The sequence below is a fragment of the Oncorhynchus gorbuscha genome, linkage group LG14 (genome assembly GCF_021184085.1).
Source record: "Oncorhynchus gorbuscha isolate QuinsamMale2020 ecotype Even-year linkage group LG14, OgorEven_v1.0, whole genome shotgun sequence".
NCBI lineage: Eukaryota > Metazoa > Chordata > Actinopteri > Salmoniformes > Salmonidae > Oncorhynchus > Oncorhynchus gorbuscha.
Window position 1 is genome coordinate 49,867,672 of NC_060186.1, and position 20,028 is coordinate 49,887,699.

The 20,028-nt window shown below is 43.4% G+C and overlaps 2 protein-coding genes across 3 annotated transcripts in view; one reads left to right on the plus strand and one right to left on the minus strand.

Moving 5' to 3' along the window:
* Positions 1 to 13,584, plus strand: LOC123995038 (enoyl-[acyl-carrier-protein] reductase, mitochondrial). 2 transcript variants are annotated; one of them, XM_046298284.1, is made up of 10 exons: positions 1 to 823; positions 6,467 to 6,564; positions 9,730 to 9,861; positions 10,048 to 10,191; positions 10,384 to 10,486; positions 10,575 to 10,677; positions 10,778 to 10,851; positions 11,004 to 11,064; positions 11,190 to 11,262; positions 13,043 to 13,584. In XM_046298284.1, the coding sequence occupies exons 1-10, from the start codon at positions 669 to 671 to the stop codon at positions 13,204 to 13,206; spliced, it is 1,107 nt and encodes a 368-aa protein (XP_046154240.1). In that variant the 5' UTR covers positions 1 to 668; the 3' UTR covers positions 13,207 to 13,584. The 2 variants fall into 2 exon arrangements, with proteins under 2 accessions (XP_046154240.1, XP_046154241.1); XM_046298285.1 differs by having other exon boundaries at positions 13,046 to 13,584.
* Positions 13,235 to 20,028, minus strand: part of arhgap18 (Rho GTPase activating protein 18) — a 20,604-nt gene continuing 13,810 nt past the window's right edge. Inside the window, 6 exon segments of the mRNA XM_046298283.1 lie at positions 13,235 to 14,694; positions 15,246 to 15,301; positions 17,242 to 17,369; positions 17,829 to 17,975; positions 19,532 to 19,738; positions 19,837 to 19,919. Coding sequence (XP_046154239.1) covers positions 14,603 to 14,694; positions 15,246 to 15,301; positions 17,242 to 17,369; positions 17,829 to 17,975; positions 19,532 to 19,738; positions 19,837 to 19,919 — 713 coding nt within the window. The 3' untranslated portion in view covers positions 13,235 to 14,602.

Here is a 20,028-nt window from a genome sequence, read left to right on the forward strand (position 1 = left end):
AGGTATGACAGCAATCCATGCCTTGGTTTAGTTTCCCTGCCACTGTTTCCAAATATATCGTTTGTGTATTTGTGGCACAAATCACATTCAAGTCATGGTACCGATATTAGCATTTTTTGTGCATCATGTTCAAATCATCTTTGAGTGACTTTGTTGAGCTTCACATTCAATTTTAGATAATATTGGATGATTTGGACATGAGCGAAAAATTCTAGTATCTGTACCATGACTTGAATGGGATTTGTGCCACAAATGCTAAAACGTTTGCAATTGGAAACCAAAACCAAACCATACCTTGTACACAGACTGCTTTCAAGGTAAGGAAACCAACCAGTGGGTCATTTTGTCATTTGGTTGAACTTCAATTCAGCTCTACGAATGTCTTCTGTGCTATTACAATTTGACCTTTTCCCGACTTTCGTTCTTATGAGGAACATTGGGAATTTACGATTTTTAGAAGGCTGTTACACAATCATGAAATATTTCGCTTCAGGGTCACCACCACAGTGAAGATGAGACACGGGAAAACACATACTTTCTTCACCCTCCCAGTCCATTAGGACTTTCAGGTTTAAGGAAGTGAGATTACTGAGAGGCAGTGTCCCATTAATGCCATGTAGAAGTAGAACTTGTTCATCCATAGTGTGGCCTTTGCTGCATCAATCGTCATGAGGAGGCCTCTGTTCAGACTGACCCAGAAGAGAGTGCTGCCCCTGTGGCAGAGAGAGAGCAGAACCACCCTGGCCCCTGGTGCTCTACGGCAACTCCACTCCTGCTCAGCACTGGTCTACAGAAAGCACGGACATCACTACGACACAGTCAGGTAAGGGATCATATGATGTTGCCATACTTGTGTGTCGATTGGAAGACAACCTGCGAGGGAATTCGAGATGATCACTGTGAAATGAAAAGAGTTCTGCTCAAAACAGATCATTAAAAGGTACATGTTTCAAAACTCTAAGCACATTTTCAATTGACTAAGTGCAGTACAACACACAAAATCATAGTCACTTCTTCACCAAACCTAATCAGTATTTCATCTAGAAATACATGTTTCACATTGCAATGCTGACATTACTTTCAATATGATTGTCTTCTCATTTGTTAAAATACATTTTACTGTTACTTAATCCTTAAAACTTAATTACTTATAATTACTTAAAATTAGAATTACTTATAAATTTTTTTCTACTACAGATTAAGAACTACATAATGAAAATGTACATTTGTAAAGTATATCATATAGTATGATATATACTGTAATGTACTATTATAATGACTATTCTAATTTTAATAGATGTACTCTGCTATACAATTGAAAACAGCAGTAACATCGCATTTGGTCAAATTGAGTTAAGACTGAAATCAGGCTCGGTGTCATTTTTATCTTGTGACCATTTATTTTATATTTTTTAATTTTTGTATGTTTTTTTTTCTTGTGGCAAAAAGTGTCCTGGTTCAATTATGTTCCGTTTCAAAGAAAATGGAGAGTCAAATTTGCAGTAACTACAAAATCCTAGTAAAAACCAAGGCAAATAGCATTAAAAAATGCATGTACTGCACTTTGTTCCACTGTGTTTTGACTGCAGTTACTGCAGTTTGCCTTGGTTTTCTATCGGACTCCAAGTTCAGGCATTCCTGATTATAACATACCATGAGACAGCCAAGACAGTTGGATGAACACGTTTAGATTTTAGTGCAGTTTCCTTTTGCATTACCCATATAGTTGTTTAAGGTTGTAGTGGTATTGTTAGAGAGGGTAAAGATAAAGATTTTTGTTCGGACTCCAGGCAGGTATTAACCCTGCCGAAAGGAAAAGAGTAGGATAGATAGAGACCCACTACCAGACGCACACACATCTATCTGCAGAAGAGACTGAGTGTAGCCTGCAGTGTTGCCACCTCCTCATTAAGGCAAAGTAGCTATTGGCTGTCCTAAACGTCACAAGAAGTCGCGAAATGACTGCATCGCCTAATTTGCATAATTGGCCATGTGCATGTAATTGTGATGGACGCTGTAGGAGAGAGGAATAACGTTGTGGGAGAGACAAAAAAGTGAGTAAAAAAACCACCCTAAATATGTTTAGAACTGTAAATGAGCAAGCTGCAGAGAGTGGCACACACAGCGAATAAGAACCAGATATTTGAGGCTTTACTCCTCCTCCATCACTTTATGGAGCCCATTGTTAATCCCCGTCATAACAGAGGCATTGTCAGTCCCTATCCCCAGGAGTTTCTCTTTTTTAAGACAACACTTCTCGAGGAAAGCCACAACAGCACGGGCTATAGATTTGGCATCTCCTCCCTCCAACTCAACAAGCCCCAGAAATGTTGATACAATTGTCTGCTTGGTGTCACTAAAGTACCATATCACAACCCCCAGGTACTTAGAAACACTTACATCCGTGGACTCATCAAGGAGGAGGCTGAAACGCTGCTCACCCACATCTGCGACCAACTTTTTCAGAAAGTATGGTGCTAGAACAGCATTAATAATTTCTGTGCACTTTGTCCTGTGCATTTTGAAGCGGGTAGCCGCAGTGGAGTCTGAGAAAGCAGCTTGCTTCTCCAATGTGATCACATGACAGCATGGAACAATGTTCAGCGATAGCGCCTTTTTTGCAGAGTCAAATTTTTAACCATAAATGCCAACTTGTTTTGGGTGGAACTGTTATAAGGCTTTGCCTTGAGCATGTTTTTGAGTTGTCATGTGTTTATTTTACATCACTAAGTTTGGTGTAGAAATCAGCCTTACAATACAGGCAGTATGCCCGTGTATCATCTCCAATAAACAGCTTCAACCAGCCTTTGAATTCAGGGTTTGATTCCCACTCCTTTCTGTATTTTTTAGTGTACAGTTTAGACTGAGACATGATGAGCTAGCCAGCTAGATGTTTAGCTTATGTCACAGAGATGCAGTGGACAAGGTGAGTAAGTGACTGAGGCTGTGTGAGTCAAATAAAGTGATTTATTTTTGTGCAGGGATTTTTTTTTTAAGAACATTTTACATTTACATCCCGCCCTGAATGTAAGCCAGGGCGGGATCAGCCAGTGGCGGATTCCCGCATGCCTGATTCATTTGCAGTCTGGACACGGAGGGGTGAACATCTACTGCTCTGACTGCAGCTGGGAGGGGCTGCTGCTGAAAAAAAAATGTGTCGCTAGAGGGTTTTGAATAAGTCGCTAAGTTGGCAACACTGCCTGTTTGCCAGTAACCCAATCAATAATACCTTATACAATTTTAATGGCAGAACAATTTAACTGCAACTTCTTAGAAGCAATTGACAAGAACCCAGTCATCAACATAAAATTATTTGTAATAATCTGCATTTACCTCCCAGGGGAGGAGTGCAGGAGATATGAGTGGATGTGTGGGGTGGGGGGGTTCAGACCAAACAAAGGCCTTAAAATATCAAAAAATATTCTCGGCCAAATGTAAATAGTCCCACACAAAATCAATACAGTTCAAACAACAATAAACAAAAACTCGCGGAAACTCTCTTAACTAAAACGTCACACTAAACACCAAAGGGAGCGCCCTAACAAAAAAGGACAGTCTGCTGCAGAGTAAAGCACTGGAGCGATAGAGGGGAAATGAGAGTAAGAGAGAGAGGGGGTGTTCTTAGCAGTTGACTTCAGGCTTGAAGTTGCACTGTCTGTCCGTCTGATACACAAGACTGTTTGTTTTTAAAAGCTTCGCAACAATGTTGCTACTACGCCATGCGAACAATGACAGGAGCGGTGCCAAAATATTACAACCTAACACCGGCGGATCGACTATACAACTAAGCAAGCTGAAAATAAACAAGACTTCTGCAGAGTTGCACACACTGTCAAACTGCGCGCCAACCGAGCGCTTCGCACAGAGAGCCGGCGGAGCTATCTTTATTTCCTCCTTCCTTACTGCTGATGCGCTCTTAAAGTGGCAGCACGGTGAAGGCTCCGTGCAGGATTTCGCCAGGTCATACGGTGACCACACACACCTCCAAATCAATCATAAAGTTTGCAGATGACACAAAAGTGATAGGCCTATTTACCAACAATGACGAGACAGCCTACAGGGGGAGGTGAGGGCCCTGGCAGAGTGGTGCCAGGACAATAACTCCTCCCCCTCAAATAACCTCTCCCTCAATGTCAACAAAACGAAGGAGCTTATCGTGGACTTCAGGAGACAGCAGAGGGAGCACTCCCCCACATCAACAGGGCTGCAGTGGAGAGGGTGAAAAGCTTCAAGTTCCTCTGCGTGCACATCATTGACAACCTGAAATGGTTTCTCTATACAGCCAATAGCTCTTCTTCAACCTCAGGGGGATGAAGATATGTGGCTTGGCCCCCAAGACCCTCACAAACTTCTACAGATGCACCATTGAGAGCATCCTGTCGGGCTGTATCACCACCTGGTACGGCAACTGCACCGTCCACAACTGCAGGGCTCTCTAGATGATGGTGCGGTCAGCCCAACTGCCTGCCCTCCAGGACATCTACAGCACCCAGTGACACAGAAAGGACAAGAAGATCATCAAGGACCTCAGCCACCCGAGGCACGGCCTGTTCACCCCGCTTCCATCTGACAGGCGGAGACAGTATATGTACATTAAAGCTGGGACCGAGAGACTGAAAAACAGCTTCTATCTCCAGTTAAATAGTCACCACCAGCTGGCCTCTGCCCAGTACCATGCCCTGAACTTTAATCACTGTTACTGGCCGGCTACATCCCGGTACTCAACCCTGCACCTTAGAGACTGCTGTGAATCCATGTGAAAGCCCTTATCGATGTCAGCTGTTAAATCCACTTCAATCAATCAATCAATCAAATGTATTTATAAAGCTTTTTACATCAACAGATTGTCACAAAGGTCGTGTACAGAACCCAGCCTAAAACCCCAAAGAGCAAGCAATACAAATGTAGAAGCACGGTGGCTCGGAAAAACCTAAAGAGAACCAGGTTCTGAGGGGTGGCCTGTCCTCTTCTGGCTGTGCCGGGTGGAGATTATAAGAGTACATGGCCATTAAGGCCAGATCGTTCATCAAGATGTTCAAACGGTCATAGAACTAGCATGGTCAAATAATAATCACAGTGGTTACAGAGGGTGCAACAGGCCAGCACTTCAGGAGTCAATATCAGTTGGCTTTTCATAGCCAAGCATTCAGAGGTCGAGACAGCAGGTGTGGTAGAGAGAGATAGGGAGAGAGAGGGTCAAAACAGCAGTCCCGGGATAGGGTAGCACATCCGGTGAAAAGGACAGGGTTCCATAACCGCAAGCAGAACAGTAGAAACTGGATCAGCAGCACGACAAGGTGGACTGGGGATGGGAACAGCCAGGAGTCATCAGGCATGGTCCTAGGGCTGAGAGTGAGAGTGAGAACATAGACTATTGCAACATAGATGCTGGAGACTGAGACAGGGGGTGGGGAGACACTGTGGCCATGTCTGAAGACACCCCTGGATAGGGCCAACCAGGCAGGATATAACCCCACTCACTTTGTCAAAGCGTATCCCCCACAACACCAGAGGGATATGAACAGACCACAAACTTACTACCCTGAGACAAGGCAGAGAAGATCTCCCCTGCCACACGAGCCCGAGGGGGCACAAGACCGGACAGGAAGATAACCTCAGTGACTCAACCCACTCAAGTCGAGTTTGCCTTGCCAAAAGTTTTTTCCCCCCAGGTGCATAAACAGTGAGAATATTTACTGTGATGTCAATGAGAGCCTATGGCCAAATTTTCAAGACCGGCATGATGAAAACTAGTGCCATACTAAACGTTATGTTTATTTCATTAATTCAATTTATTTCATTTGATTACAGTACACCTATTTTGTAATTATATCGGAACAATATATATATATTTTTTCATCAATGATTGTGAAATGATCACACCTTCAATGATCACGCCTTTGATCAGACATGGGGCTAGAAAGAGGATATTTTGAGGACTAAAGCAAGTGCATTTCCTAATGTGAAAACAGTGTAATGTACTGTAACTTAGAGTGCTGTAGCAAATTACATTCACAGGGCTATTTTGAAATTGCATTTTTCCTCGTTGGATTAACTGGGCGTTAAAACAATTCAATTGAGAAGATGTCATTACGTTGTGTTTTGGGTGATTTAAACCAATGTTTCACTGTATACTGGATCAATGGTTGTGTACTGGATCAATGAGGGCACAATAAAAAGGATTTGCATATAAGACTTGCTGCGTTACAAGTTTTACCCGTTTGTAGTTTTGTACTAAGAGTTTTGAAAATTCACCACATACTTGTGAAAATAGCCCTAAAGCGAATTGAAAAATACATTAAAAATATTGTCAAAGACATTATGGCCATGTGCTGTTTCCCCAGTTTTAAGTCTATCATTGCTGTAGCTATAAACTTGATTCTTCAATATGAATAAAGAAACACATTAACATCAATGTGGCTGACAATTTGTAGTTTACGTGATTGTGTTATTGTCCGTATAATAGAATGGAGGAGATGTCCTTGCCAGCCCTGGGTCAACACAGTGTCAGACTGAGGATGTTGGCAGCACCAGTGAATCCAGCTGATATTAACATGCTACAAGGTAACATTCATACTGCATGAATCAATCATACATGATAGATAAACAGTTAATAGAGACTGTATCTTTAAGAGATTTGATAACACTTCATAATAACTAAGACTAAAGCATGTAGAGGTGGTTGAACAGGGCTAGGGTTACATTAGGCTTATGTCCACATCCCGGTTCAACCCTAACCCCAGCCTCAGCCACAACCCTAACCCCAGCCTCAGACACAACCCTAACCCCAGTCTCACACAACCCTAAACCTAGCTTCATGTCCATGTCAAGGTTCAACCCTAAACCCAGCCTCAACCACATCCCTAACCCCAGCCTCAACCACATCCCTAACCCCAGCCTCAACCACAACACTACCCCCAGCCTCAACCACAACCTTAACTCCAGCCTCAACCACAACCCTAACCCCAGCTCAACCACAACCCTAACCCCAGCTCAACCACAACCCTAACCCAGCCTCAACCACAACCCTAACCCCAGCCTCAACCCTAACCCCAGCCTCAACCACAACCCTAACCCCAGCCTCAACCACATCCCTAACCCCAGCCTCAACCACAACCCTAACCTCAACCACAACCCTAACCCCAGCCTCAACCACAACCCTAACCCCAGCCTCAACCCTAACTCCAGCCTCAACCACAACCCTAACCTCAGCCTCAACCACAACCCTAACCCCAGCCTCAACTACATCCCTAACCCCAGCCTCAACCCTAACCCCAGCCTCAGCCACAACCCTAACCCCAGCCTCAGCCACAACCCTAACCCCAGCCTCAACCACAACCCTAACCCCAGACTCAACCACATCCCTAACCCCAGACTCAACCACAACCCTAACTCCAGCCTCAACCACAACCCTAACCCCAGCTCAACCACAACCCTAACCCCAGCCACAACCCTAACCCCAGCCGCAACCCTAACCCCAGCCTCAACCACAACCCTAACTCCAGCCTCAACCCTAACCCCAGCCTCAACCACAACCCTAACCCCAGCCTCAACCCTAACTCCAGCCTCAACCACAACCCTAACCCCAGCCTCAACCCTAACTCCAGCCTCAACCACAACCCTAACCTCAGCCTCAACCACAACCCTAACCCCAGCCTCAACCCTAACCCCAGCCACAACCCTAACCCCAGCCTCAGCCACAACCCTAACCCCAGCCTCAGCCACAACCCTAACCCCAGCCTCAACCACAACCCTAACCCCAGACTCAACCACATCCCTAACCCCAGACTCAACCACATCCCTAACCCCAGCCTCAACCACAACCCTAACCCTACCTTCATGTCAACATTCCAGTTCATCCTTAACCCCAGCCTCAACCACAACCCTAATCCCAGCCTCAACCACATCCCCAACCTCAACCACAACCCTAACACTAGCCTCAACCATGACCCTAACCCCAGTCTCAACCACAACCCTAACCCTAACCCCAGCCTCAACCACATCCGTAACCCCAGCCTCAACCACATCCCTAACCCCAGCCTCAACTACAACCCTAACCCCAGCCTCAACCACAACCCTAACCCCAGCCTCAACCCTAACTCCAGCCTCAACCACAACCCTAACCCCAGCTCAACCACAACCCTAACCCCAGCTCAACCACAACCCTAACCCAGCCTCAACCACAACCCTAACCCCAGCCTCATCCCTAACCCCAGCCTCAACCACAACCCTAACCCCAGCCTCAACCACATCCCTAACCCCAGCCTCAACCACAACCCTAACCTCAACCACAACCCTAACCCCAGCCTCAACCACAACCCTAACCCCAGCCTCAACCCTAACTCCAGCCTCAACCACAACCCTAACCTCAGCCTCAACCACAACCCTAACCCCAGCCTCAACTACATCCCTAACCCCAGCCTCAACCCTAACCCCAGCCTCAGCCACAACCCTAACCCCAGCCTCAGCCACAACCCTAACCCCAGCCTCAACCACAACCCTAACCCCAGACTCAACCACATCCCTAACCCCAGACTCAACCACAACCCTAACTCCAGCCTCAACCACAACCCTAACCCCAGCTCAACCACAACCCTAACCCCAGCCACAACCCTAACCCCAGCCTCAACCCTAACCCCAGCCTCAACCACAACCCTAACTCCAGCCTCAACCCTAACCCCAGCCTCAACCACAACCCTAACCCCAGCCTCAACCCTAACTCCAGCCTCAACCACAACCCTAACCCCAGCCTCAACCCTAACTCCAGCCTCAACCACAACCCTAACCTCAGCCTCAACCACAACCCTAACCCCAGCCTCAACCCTAACCCCAGCCACAACCCTAACCCCAGCCTCAGCCACAACCCTAACCCCAGCCTCAGCCACAACCCTAACCCCAGCCTCAACCACAACCCTAACCCCAGACTCAACCACATCCCTAACCCCAGACTCAACCACATCCCTAACCCCAGACTCAACCACAACCCTAACCCTACCTTCATGTCAACATTCCAGTTCATCCTTAACCCCAGCCTCAACCACAACCCTAATCCCAGCCTCAACCACATCCCCAACCTCAACCACAACCCTAACACTAGCCTCAACCATGACCCTAACCCCAGTCTCAACCACAACCCTAACCCCAGCCTCAACCACATCCGTAACCCCAGCCTCAACCACATCCCTAACCCCAGCATCAACTACAACCCTAACCCCAGCCTCAACCACGACCTTAACCCCAGTCTCAACCACAACCCTAACCCAAGCTTCATGTCCACGTCCCGGTTCAAACCTAACCCCAGCATGAACCACAATCCTAACCCCCAGCCTCAACCACATCCCTAACCGCAGCCTCAGCCACAACCCTAACCCCAGCCTCAACCACAACCCTAACCCTAGCTTCATGTCCACGTCCTGATTCAAACCTAACCCCAGCCTGAACCACGACCCTAATCCCAGCCTCAACCACAACCCTACCTGCGTGTCAACATTCCAGTTCATCCCTAACCCCAGCCTCAACCACCCTAATTTTGGCATAACCTTGGTTTATCCTGCTGATTATCCTACTTTTCCTTTTGCCCCCATAAAGTGATGGAGCCTGGCTCCGGTTACCTCGTGTTACCATAGATTCTCTCTAGACATTCAGTTCGCCTCCCACTGCTGTTGCCTAGGGATCGGGTTTTCAAGACTCCGCAGGGTATAAAACAGTTATTTGCATTGTTATCCACAGGCACATACCCAATCCTTCCAGTATTTCCTGCTGTGGGTGGGAATGAGGGAGTGGGGGTGGTGGTGGAGGTTGGTCGGAAGGTCACCTCTCTGAGACCAGGAGACTGGGCCATACCGTGGGATGCTGGCTTTGGTGAGAAAACAGTACATCAGTACATTCCTCTTCTGTCTGTAAAACCACAGTGATGGGAGGGCCATGTGGATACCTTCCGTGTTACCCTGACCAGACCTAGTGATATGAAATGATTGAGACAAGAGTCTCAAACTACTTGTTGTATGTGTGTTGTGAGACAGCGTTTGGGTGGGGTTCTGTTTAAAGGTACATGGAGGACAGAGGCAGTGTGTGAGGCTGATGACCTTCTCCAGGTCCCCAAGGACATCCCTCTGCTGGGGGCTGCTACCATCGGGGTGAACCCCTGCACTGCCTACAGGATGCTGCAGGACTTTGTTACACTCAAACCAGGTAGACAACAGTAGTTCGATAAACATTATTTCTGTGGGACACCCTGTCCTTTTGGTCTATTCTTGTTGCCCGTACAAGCTACTGTTACTCAAGTGGGAAACGTTGTATGAAATGGTGCTTCGAAAGCAGTAAACAAGTATTAATTCATGAATAAATAATTACTTAATTCAATCATTTATTCATTGTCTGCAGGGGCCACTGTGATGCAGAATGGATCCAACAGTGCAGTGGGTCAGGCTGTCATTCAAATAGCTGCTGCCTTGGGGGTGAAGACCATCAACATCATCAGAGACAGGTGGGGACTCTGTCTAGTATCGACCCAGACCATAACAATAGTGTTCGTATTCAAATTCAATGAGTACATTTTTCATGTTTTCTCTCAGACCCAATCGACAAGAGTTGGAGGAGGAACTAAAATCGATGGGAGCTGATTTTGTTATCACTGAAGAAGAGCTGCAATGTCTGGGTCTGGATAACGTAATTCAGGTAAGAGAATAGATACACCATCAAATGTATGATGAGATTAGAGGTATTGGCTTCTTTCCAACAGTCAACTGTAAACTACACTAATGTATTGTCATTTTAGGAGCTCCCAAAGCCCATCCTGGGTTTGAACTGTGTGGGAGGCCGGAGTGGTGGACTTGTCCTCTCTAGTCTTTGGTAGGTTTCTGGGGGTAGGGGGGGGGGGGTTCTAGACAAAATCTTTACTGCAACATGGTCTGCATAACTAATGTAATCCATCATGTTAACTTAGGCTTTGAAAGGACTGATTCTCTGTGAAAGCTAATCCCTCTTTTTGAATGCCCTCACAGTGATGGGGCAACTTTAGTGACATATGGTGGGATGGCCAAAAAGCCTCTCCAGATTCCAGCTGTGAGTTCATATGTTGTTTAACGTAATCGCAAATGATTCTCAAATTGCACTGTAAATTGCACCATATGTAACCTTGCTGACAGCACATCCTTGACATTTCTGTTTTCTTTGGCTCCCGAAAAAAGAAATCTCTCATTTTTAAGAATATAACATTACAAGGATTCTGGATGACGCAGTGGAAAAGAAACAACAGTAAAGGTAAACTTGCTGCACAAAGCTCACTCACTTTAACCTTCGAGTGAACACTTTATCCAACTTTCAAAAGACTGAACCATGTCTCCATATGGAAAAGAATCATGAAAAACAAATAAGAATCTTGTATGGCAGAAGAAAATAATAAAATAAAATAATTAATGTAATTACATAGTATCTGGTAAGATTTTGTATATTTGTCCTTATATGTCAACGGTGTATATGTGTTGACTTACAGTATATTCCTTATATGACATACACAATTGAATACATGATTGTGACATATTTGAGGCAGAATATATGAATTATATCAGTCATCTATGAATCTTATAATAAAAGTGTGTATGTTCTGACAATGTAACCTCGACAAAATAAATTATTTGCATATAGGTTTCACATTGTTTTTACAAGTCAAAAACATGAGCATTACTATACATTTTCAGATTTTAGTTTTTATGGTTAAGGCTGGTCAGCACCACCTACTGGACAGTTCATTTATATACAGCTATGCCTTTGGTCTTCCATTCAGGGTTTTAACCAAACCCTTGATATTTGTCACTAGCTAGGTTTCCATCCAATTTGCAACAGATTTTCATGCGAACATTCAAAAATCTCTATAAAACAATATGCGCATTTTCGCACCAGAGCGGTTTCCATCAAACTGACTTTGTGTGGATAAAATGCTGTGCGTGATGACGTAGTGCACATAACTCACTTTTGCTGTTAAATTCCCATGTACCAAATTAAAAATACAATTAAACGGGTTTCGTATCGTTTTTTCAACTCAACTGATGTTTTTGTCATAAAAGCTGTTGCGTTATATAGTAAATAGGCCCACTCCGGTCTTGGTACATGCGCTCTAGCCAACAGCTTGCAGATACGGTCCGGGTAGGCTACCTACATATTATGGATACGAGCGATATGATTTGTATTTGTAAAACGGTAGTCAAGCACCGATCATCATGTCAACAGAATTAGACCCCCGATTTTATTTGGAAAGGAGCATCAAGCTCATGATTTATTTAATCTGATCCTAATAAACTGCATGCTTTCCCTAGTCGTAGTGGGAGGACCACAGACATATCCTCACAACATATCCTCGCGTGGCTTCAAGTTTAAATCGATATTATGGTTATTATATCAATATAGGCGTTTCCACCGCCATTTGTAGCGTAATTAATTTGACCAACACAAACAGATCCCATCATGTCGAACGAACAAATTGTCGGCATTTATAAAATTGTCGGCATTTCATGTTTCCATCAAGCCCGGTCGTGACTTTTTTCACGTGTCAGATAATTCATTCCCATGAAATGGTTGGATGGAAACCTGGATGCTGCTACCAATGTGCTATTGTGAGAATGATTGAGGGATCTCCACTTTATAACGAAATTGATTCACTGCTTCTATAAAAGTAATTCCTCCTTCTCCTCTTATCTTCCTCACCCTCCTCTCCTTCATCCAACACCATGCTCACCTCTCCCTTTCCACCTACTCATGGCAGACGTTCTTCAATAAGTGATGTGAGACAGTGGTATTCAAGAGCTTTGAAATGTGTATGTCCTATGTATGAGACCTTAGAAGGCTCAGCTTGTCTCGTCTGTATAAACAAGACATGCAACATTTGTTACGTCTAAATGTTAAGCAACGGTCCGATATTACAAGAACCTATGAATCTTCGCAGTGTATTTGCTGCCATATGCATTACAAGTTCCAGGTAGAACAGCAGACTATTGTTTCATTCATCTATATATTGTCCCATATGGGTGTGTCTCTCTGTCCCCAGCAGATGTGACGCAGCTACAGGCCATGGTGACCTCTGTGTGTGATCTCGTGAAGTCTGGCCAGCTCCAGCCACCTCATTGTGTCCAGGTTCCCTTCCACCACTACAGCCAAGCCCTCCAGGCCACAATACAGGCGCATCAAAGGAAACATGTACTGCTCATGTAGTCACAAGCAAAAACAAAAACGCAGTATCCTCCATCGGGGAAACTTTATTTTGCTTCCTTTTGTCATTTATCTTATTGTGTCCGTTGCATTATACCAAATGAGCACGCACGCACACACACCAAAAAGGAGTAATTACGCAATTATTTACAAAATGTTTAGTGGTCATTTTAGAAGCTGTAGAACATATAGTATACAACAACAAAAAGGGACATCTTTCAACAGTCATATTTACAGTATAAAGCACGACATAAGGGCAGGGAGTATACACAGCACATCATTTAGCACAGCTCATACAGCACAGTCATATCTGTAGTTTCACCATTTTTGCTCTCTACATTGAAATGTTCAGACATGCACATTAAATTATTTTAAACCGTTTCCTCCATTGAAAGCATCTTTTGAGAACCACACTTTAAATGTTATTAGGAAGCAACCTGAAATGCTAGTTTAGGACCACAGCTTGAGAACTGATGTTAACAAACATTTTAAATAATGGACTTAACGCTATCCCTTTGATTCTCATTGGCTGTCTCGTTCACTGGTCATATTCGGTCTACATGGTCAACATGAAACGGACAGAAGTCACAGTGGAGAGGGATTGCTCAGAGGGACGCCACAGATAAGTGGCGAAGAGCAAACTGGGGCTAGAATACCTTCTAGGAGTGTTATATCCACCAACTACTTCAGCTCACCCTACATTATGATTTGGCAGTGAATTTAAAAGTAGTAACAGGGAAGAATTGTTTAGAAATATCACAAAATTAGTAACTTGCCTATTTATCTGCAATATTGAGCACTGACATTGCTGATTACAGACATCGCTGGACAGTATTTGGGTGAAATGGAATGAGTCAGTGAATATAACCTTTACAAAGAACTACAGTAAAAACACAAATTGAGTTAGGGGAGGCATGCACTCACCATCTTACAAGAGAGAATGAGCTACAAAGTAAAAAATCATATTAGTGTTTGCATGTCTATTATTTAATGTAAATACAATGTCTGACAAACCTGTCATTTTTATACCCATTATAATACTACTGTTCTTGGGTTGACCATTTACTGTATTGATCATTACGATCAACTAATCTAGGACCTTGACGGTATAGTAAATTGCCCTTATCGTCACCAACACACAGACGTATCACAGACTATTGTTCAGTGGCTCTCCTCAGTCATAACTGTCCAACTCCTCATGCGTTGACAGTTGGACTTCCAGTAGCATTCTAAACTACAGCCCCACAAACGACAACATTAACACTAATACCTGTCCTTTGGTCCAGTGGTCAGCCTTAACATTAGCATGTCATGGTGAAGTAGATAGAAATATTTTCTCTTGCGGTACCCCCCGTCGGTCCGTCCGTTCTCCTTGCAGGGTGCGAGTAGTCAGGATATCTTATCTCTGGATGCACTTGATGAACCACTCTGCACTGGGGTTGAGCTCCAACAGGTCTTTCATATAGGTCTCCTCATCCAGACAGCGCTCCTCTGTTCAGGAACAACACACAGCAAAATAACTCAAATCGGGTCATGTCTGACATACAGATATGATCTAGGTTCTTAAATGTGATCACCCTGTTGCATGAGGAAATTCAAAACTTGTAGTGTATTTGAGGTTTAAAATAAATACATAAAAAAGAAGCTTCTGGAGTTTGTAATTCCTACTTTGACATTTATGATTTGATTTTCACTGTATCAACCTCTACAAAAATGCCCTCTAATTATAATACTCATAATAACTAACATTTCCTGTTGCTGCAGGAAACTGGCTCCAATTAAGGGAAAGTGGGATTTGAACCATGTCCTTAAAACACCTTTAATGACTTACTGGATGGTACTACTATGAATTTACAGCAGAATATAGTCTGAATACATAGTCTACTGCAGGATGTTGACATTTCGCTTTTCTCCCCCCCCCCCCACTTTTATTTTTTTCCAGATAAAACTTTGTAATAGAATCATCCTGTTTGAGAAATTAGAAAAGCCACCTAAGATATACGAGATGGTTTGTGTGTTAAATGACTGTGTGCAATACTTACGGATATTCCCTCCGATTTCATAAAGGCACAGATCTTCCCTCTTCACAGACACAGAGCTAGAACACACACACACAGACAACATACTGAGGGATAAACAAAAAAACTAATTACAAAGAGTAACATTCCAAAACAGTTGAGTTTTATACTTCCCTACAAAAGGTTTTGTAGTATCTGTTAAAATCTTGTGACAAAGTGTCCTGGTTCAATTATGTTCCGTTTTAGAGAAAATTGAGTGTGACATTTGCAGTAACTACAAAATCCAAGTAAAAACCAAGGCAAATAGCATTATGTGAAGTTACTGCACTTTGGCTGTGTTCCACCATGTTTTCACTGCAAAGAGCAGTAAACTACGCAAACAGGAGAAAATGGCTTTAACGTTTATTTGCTGTCCAGCCAAATATGTCATCGGTAGATAAGTGATAATACATCGGGGCATTATCTTATTATTACGTCATTTTTTTCTGCATATCAACCATGACCACTGATTTGACCTATGACCCATGTCCAAAAAAATGTATTGTTACAGTGACCAATTTGTTGTTTTGGCTCTACTCCAGCACTTTGGATTTGACATGATACAATGACTATGAGGTTGAAGCGCAGACTGTCTGAATTCATTTGAGGGTATTTTCATCCATATCGGGTGAACCCTTTAGTTATATATTTTTTGTACATAGTCTCCCCATTTTAGGTGACCAAAAGTATTGGGACAAATATCATACACCCCCCCCCCCCAAAAAAAAAAATGCTAACTTACCCTGTTATTATAATGAGAGGTTAGCATGTCTTGGGGGTATGATAATAGTGCATCTGACACTTTCTCACGATTCATTCAGGATTATCCGTAATCATAGTAGCATCCACATACATGTAGAGGTGTTAAGAAACAAACCTCTATTCTTATTTACAATAAAAAGGGACTCCAAAAATGATACAATACATTATTTACCATTCACTTCTATTGGGCACAAAATACAAATAAACTAAAACAAACAGCAAATGCATCCAACAAGCTTGATGTAGTCACTGCGTGCTATGAATATGGGACAAGATACTTACCGTTACACTACTTTACTTCACATAAGTGAATTTGTTCCAATACTTATGGTCCCCTAAACTGGAGGGGGGATAACTATGTACAACAAGTGCAGTCATTTCTAAACGGTGCACCAGTTATGGATAAAAATACCCTCAAATGAAAGCTGACCGTCTGCACTTTAACCTCAGTCATCGTATAATTTAAAATCCAAAGTGCTGGAGTACAGAGCCAAAACAACAAAAATTGTCACTGTCCCAATACTTTTGGAGCTCACTGTAGGTCAAATCAAATTACGTCATAATAAGATAATGCATTATCACTTATTTATACAACGGCTGGGTCTAATCCTGGCCATTGATTGGTTAAAACCGCATTGCAGACGATGTCTATTCCACAAGTTAGTACCGGCTAAATCTATGATGTTGAAATGCCTATAGACTCTGTTCCATGTGACTACACAATCCACTGTCTCAGTCCAGCCAGGCAATGTATATACTAGAGCTACACTGTAAAAAGCATTAAGACATTATCTCATAATTCTTTTTAAGAGTAGCATTTGGGTTTCAACAGCAGAGATCTGTAATAACACTGCCGTCTGTCTCGCCGACATTTGCAACATTGAAATTAGATCTCCAACTGTCCTTTGGTAATGACCGTGTCGGGAGTCGGGACCAGACAGACAGACAGGCTGACAGCTTTTCTGAGCCAGTCAAAATCAGCATCATTTTGCCTTTCTAGGGCAGTATACAAATACAGAGAAATCAGAGCCACGCCGTGCAGTGTCACAGAAATAACAGCTCCCATACGCTGCTCATTTCTAACACACCCAGGGTGTAAATGTCTCTGTAGTGTAATTTAACTGCACTCAGAATACCCGGTGTGAGAGAGTGGGCTGAGAGTAATCATTAGGTGACTGCAAGCTTTGTGTGTAACGGGATGACCCTCTGAGGTTTTCACCTGTCCTGGCTGAGAAAGCGGCTGAGGACATCAGATGCCTGCAACTCTTCAGTCAGCTGGACAGCCATGGAGACCTTAGAGAACTGAGGGGCTTGGACCCTGATGAAGCCCTGAGAACTACTGTCCACCTGCATGGGGAGAGACAACACAGACATGTCTCAGCTAACCAACATAATACTAGTGTCGGTCGCTACTGTACTCCATACAAAACCAATACAAAATGTACAGCAGTTATACAAAAATCATTTACTGAAAAATTCAATATAAATATTATTTGAGGTATTTAAATTCTATTATGCAATTTCTTTCATTTAGTCATTTTCGAACAATAAAAAACGGAGTTGCAGTTCTACATATTGCCACTAGGTGTCACAGGGGTGCCACTCCCCCTCTTTCATCAGTTGAACCAGGAAGAGCAGAAGGCATTTGAGTCGAGTCATTCACATATTCTCCTCTTGATTCATTCAACAGCATGGGTATTGCCCTCAGCTATAACTGCTTTTCAGTACAGTCGCAGAGCCAATTGGAATACTGTATACAGGTGCTACAGACAGACAGACACCTTTGTTTGCTACTGCTGCCCTCACCTCAGAGAGGGATTTCTCCTGTTTCTCGTGTTTCTCTCTCTCATAGGCCATCTTCTTTAAGAGTTTCATCATGGCGCGGTCTTTGCTCAATTTCTTCTGGTTCTCCGTGTTTTGTTTTCTGACTTGATTCATTATGAATTTAGGAATCTGTGAAAAAAATGTTTGATTCAATTACAAATTGTGCCACTGAAGAGCCATACCAATTACATACAGTTGCCCGATACATCAAGTACAGGGGCCTCATTTACCAATCATGCCTAGGCACAAATCTGTGTGTAAACCATGCGTGGGATCATTTCCACGCAAAGTGTGACATTTTTCAATATGAACATTTGCTCGAGTGTCTGTAAATCCACGCACAGCTATGAACATGCGTACGCACACTTGGTGAATAAGGAAACTTCCTGTCAAGCATAGAATGGGGGAAAATACATGTTGAAAATGTCTGAATTTATGCGAGTAATAAATAAATAATTTTCAATTTCATTGTATTTCCAATGTGAAATCATGCAACATATCTTGACAGGCATATCATTTGACCACATCAGCGCATTTGTTACGATAACAATCCATACAAAGTACAGTCATTTGTTAAATTATAGGCACAAAGTTCAAGTGAAACCATTGTCTTTTATAGTATTTTAACAATGGGGAAATCGAATGATCTTGCTCTGTTGGAGGATTTGGCAAACGCTGCATTTGGCAGAGAGCACGTTTTTAGAGACAGGTGGGGCTTTCTTTTCTCTCCAGAATGCACAGATTGGCTCATCAGATATCATTTCTCAAATCTTATAGGATTTTTGACAGGATTTAAGACCCACTTAATAAAAAATAAATTAAATCAAAAGTAAACACATGACATTCAGATGCACAGCCAACAGTGGAGGCTGCTGAGGGGAGGACGGCTCATAATAATGGCTGGACTGGAATAGAGTCAATGGAATGCTAGCAAACACATGAAAACCATGTGTTTGATACCATTCCATTGACTCGGTTCCAGCCATTATTATGAGCCGTCCTCCCCTCAGCAGCCTCCACTGACATCCAATACTAACGAAGCAACAGACTGCACCCACGTCGCCATAAAAAATATCCCAAAAAGACTGAACAGAAAAGGCCTCCACTTTTAAATGTTCAGGGGGCTGACTGCTCTGCCCCCCTTAAGGATAGGTTATGTGATTCGCAAAAGACGCTGCTGAATGAGGTGGCACGCACGACTCGTTCATTTGGCGGAACAGTAATGTTGGCCTATAACGCCTACAGGAGGGAGTTGAGGATGGATGGCCTACTCATGTGCAGTACATTTGCCATTGCAAAAGAAACTAATGGTCTTAACAGTCTTCTCTTTGTAGCCATGTTTTCATTTTTTACTGGTCAAGCCACAGCTGAGCAACCAAATAAAACATTTTGGTTGTACTCAATCTCTGACACTCGCACCGCACTTTTTTGGGTTGCGACGTTGTATTTCATGACACGGAGCTGAATTTCCCCACAGGCTTTATGATTTTGACTATACATGGTTAGAGGTGTTTCAAAATTAGAATAGCCAAGGTCTGAGAACAATTGGTATTTATCAATGTGTGTGTGTGTGTGTGTGTGTGTGTGTTGCTTGTTAAATCACACTTTTTATATTCATACAAACATTCAAAAACTCCATTCAAAAGTAGTATTTTAGTTTCTACGCAATATTGACTTGAGCCTACCGTCCAGAGCAGGTTTTGGTATCTGATGAGTAGTCGGACGATGTTGGCCGTCTCCGTGGCCAGGGAAAATTCCTGTTGCTCGCTGATCTTGTTGCGGAAGCCTTTAAACATGAAGATGTTTGGCGCCATCACCACGGCAACGTTGTTCAAGGTCATCTTGTTCTGCTCTTTGTGGTCTATGACCCTCTGAAAGAACTCCATCAGTGCCTGAAACCACCACAAAATACATTACAATGTGTCCAACAGACAACATGAGACTATACTGTATTGGCTAGAGAACGAGCACAGGGAAAGAGCCAACCTACCTTTAGTGTATCACGGCTGGACTCCGGAAGTAGCAGGACTAGCAAGTTGAGAGCCTGCAGCTGCTGCTTCTTTGTGGGCAGTCCTGTGAGGAAGGCAAACGAACAAAAAACCCAACCTCAACGGGATCGCTTTACTAATCCATGAGTCAACATGAGTCAACATGAGTCAACATGAGTCAACATGAGTCAACA

Excerpts from the sequence above, each read along its gene's own strand:
- LOC123995038 (XM_046298284.1), top strand. The coding sequence starts at position 669 with ATGAGGAGGCCTCTGTTCAGACTGACCCAGAAGAGAGTGCTGCCCCTG. Across the intron at positions 824-6,466 it reads CATCACTACGACACAGTCAG|AATGGAGGAGATGTCCTTGC; the intron begins GTAAGGGATCAT and ends TCCGTATAATAG. Across the intron at positions 10,852-11,003 it reads CTTGTCCTCTCTAGTCTTTG|TGATGGGGCAACTTTAGTGA; the intron begins GTAGGTTTCTGG and ends ATGCCCTCACAG.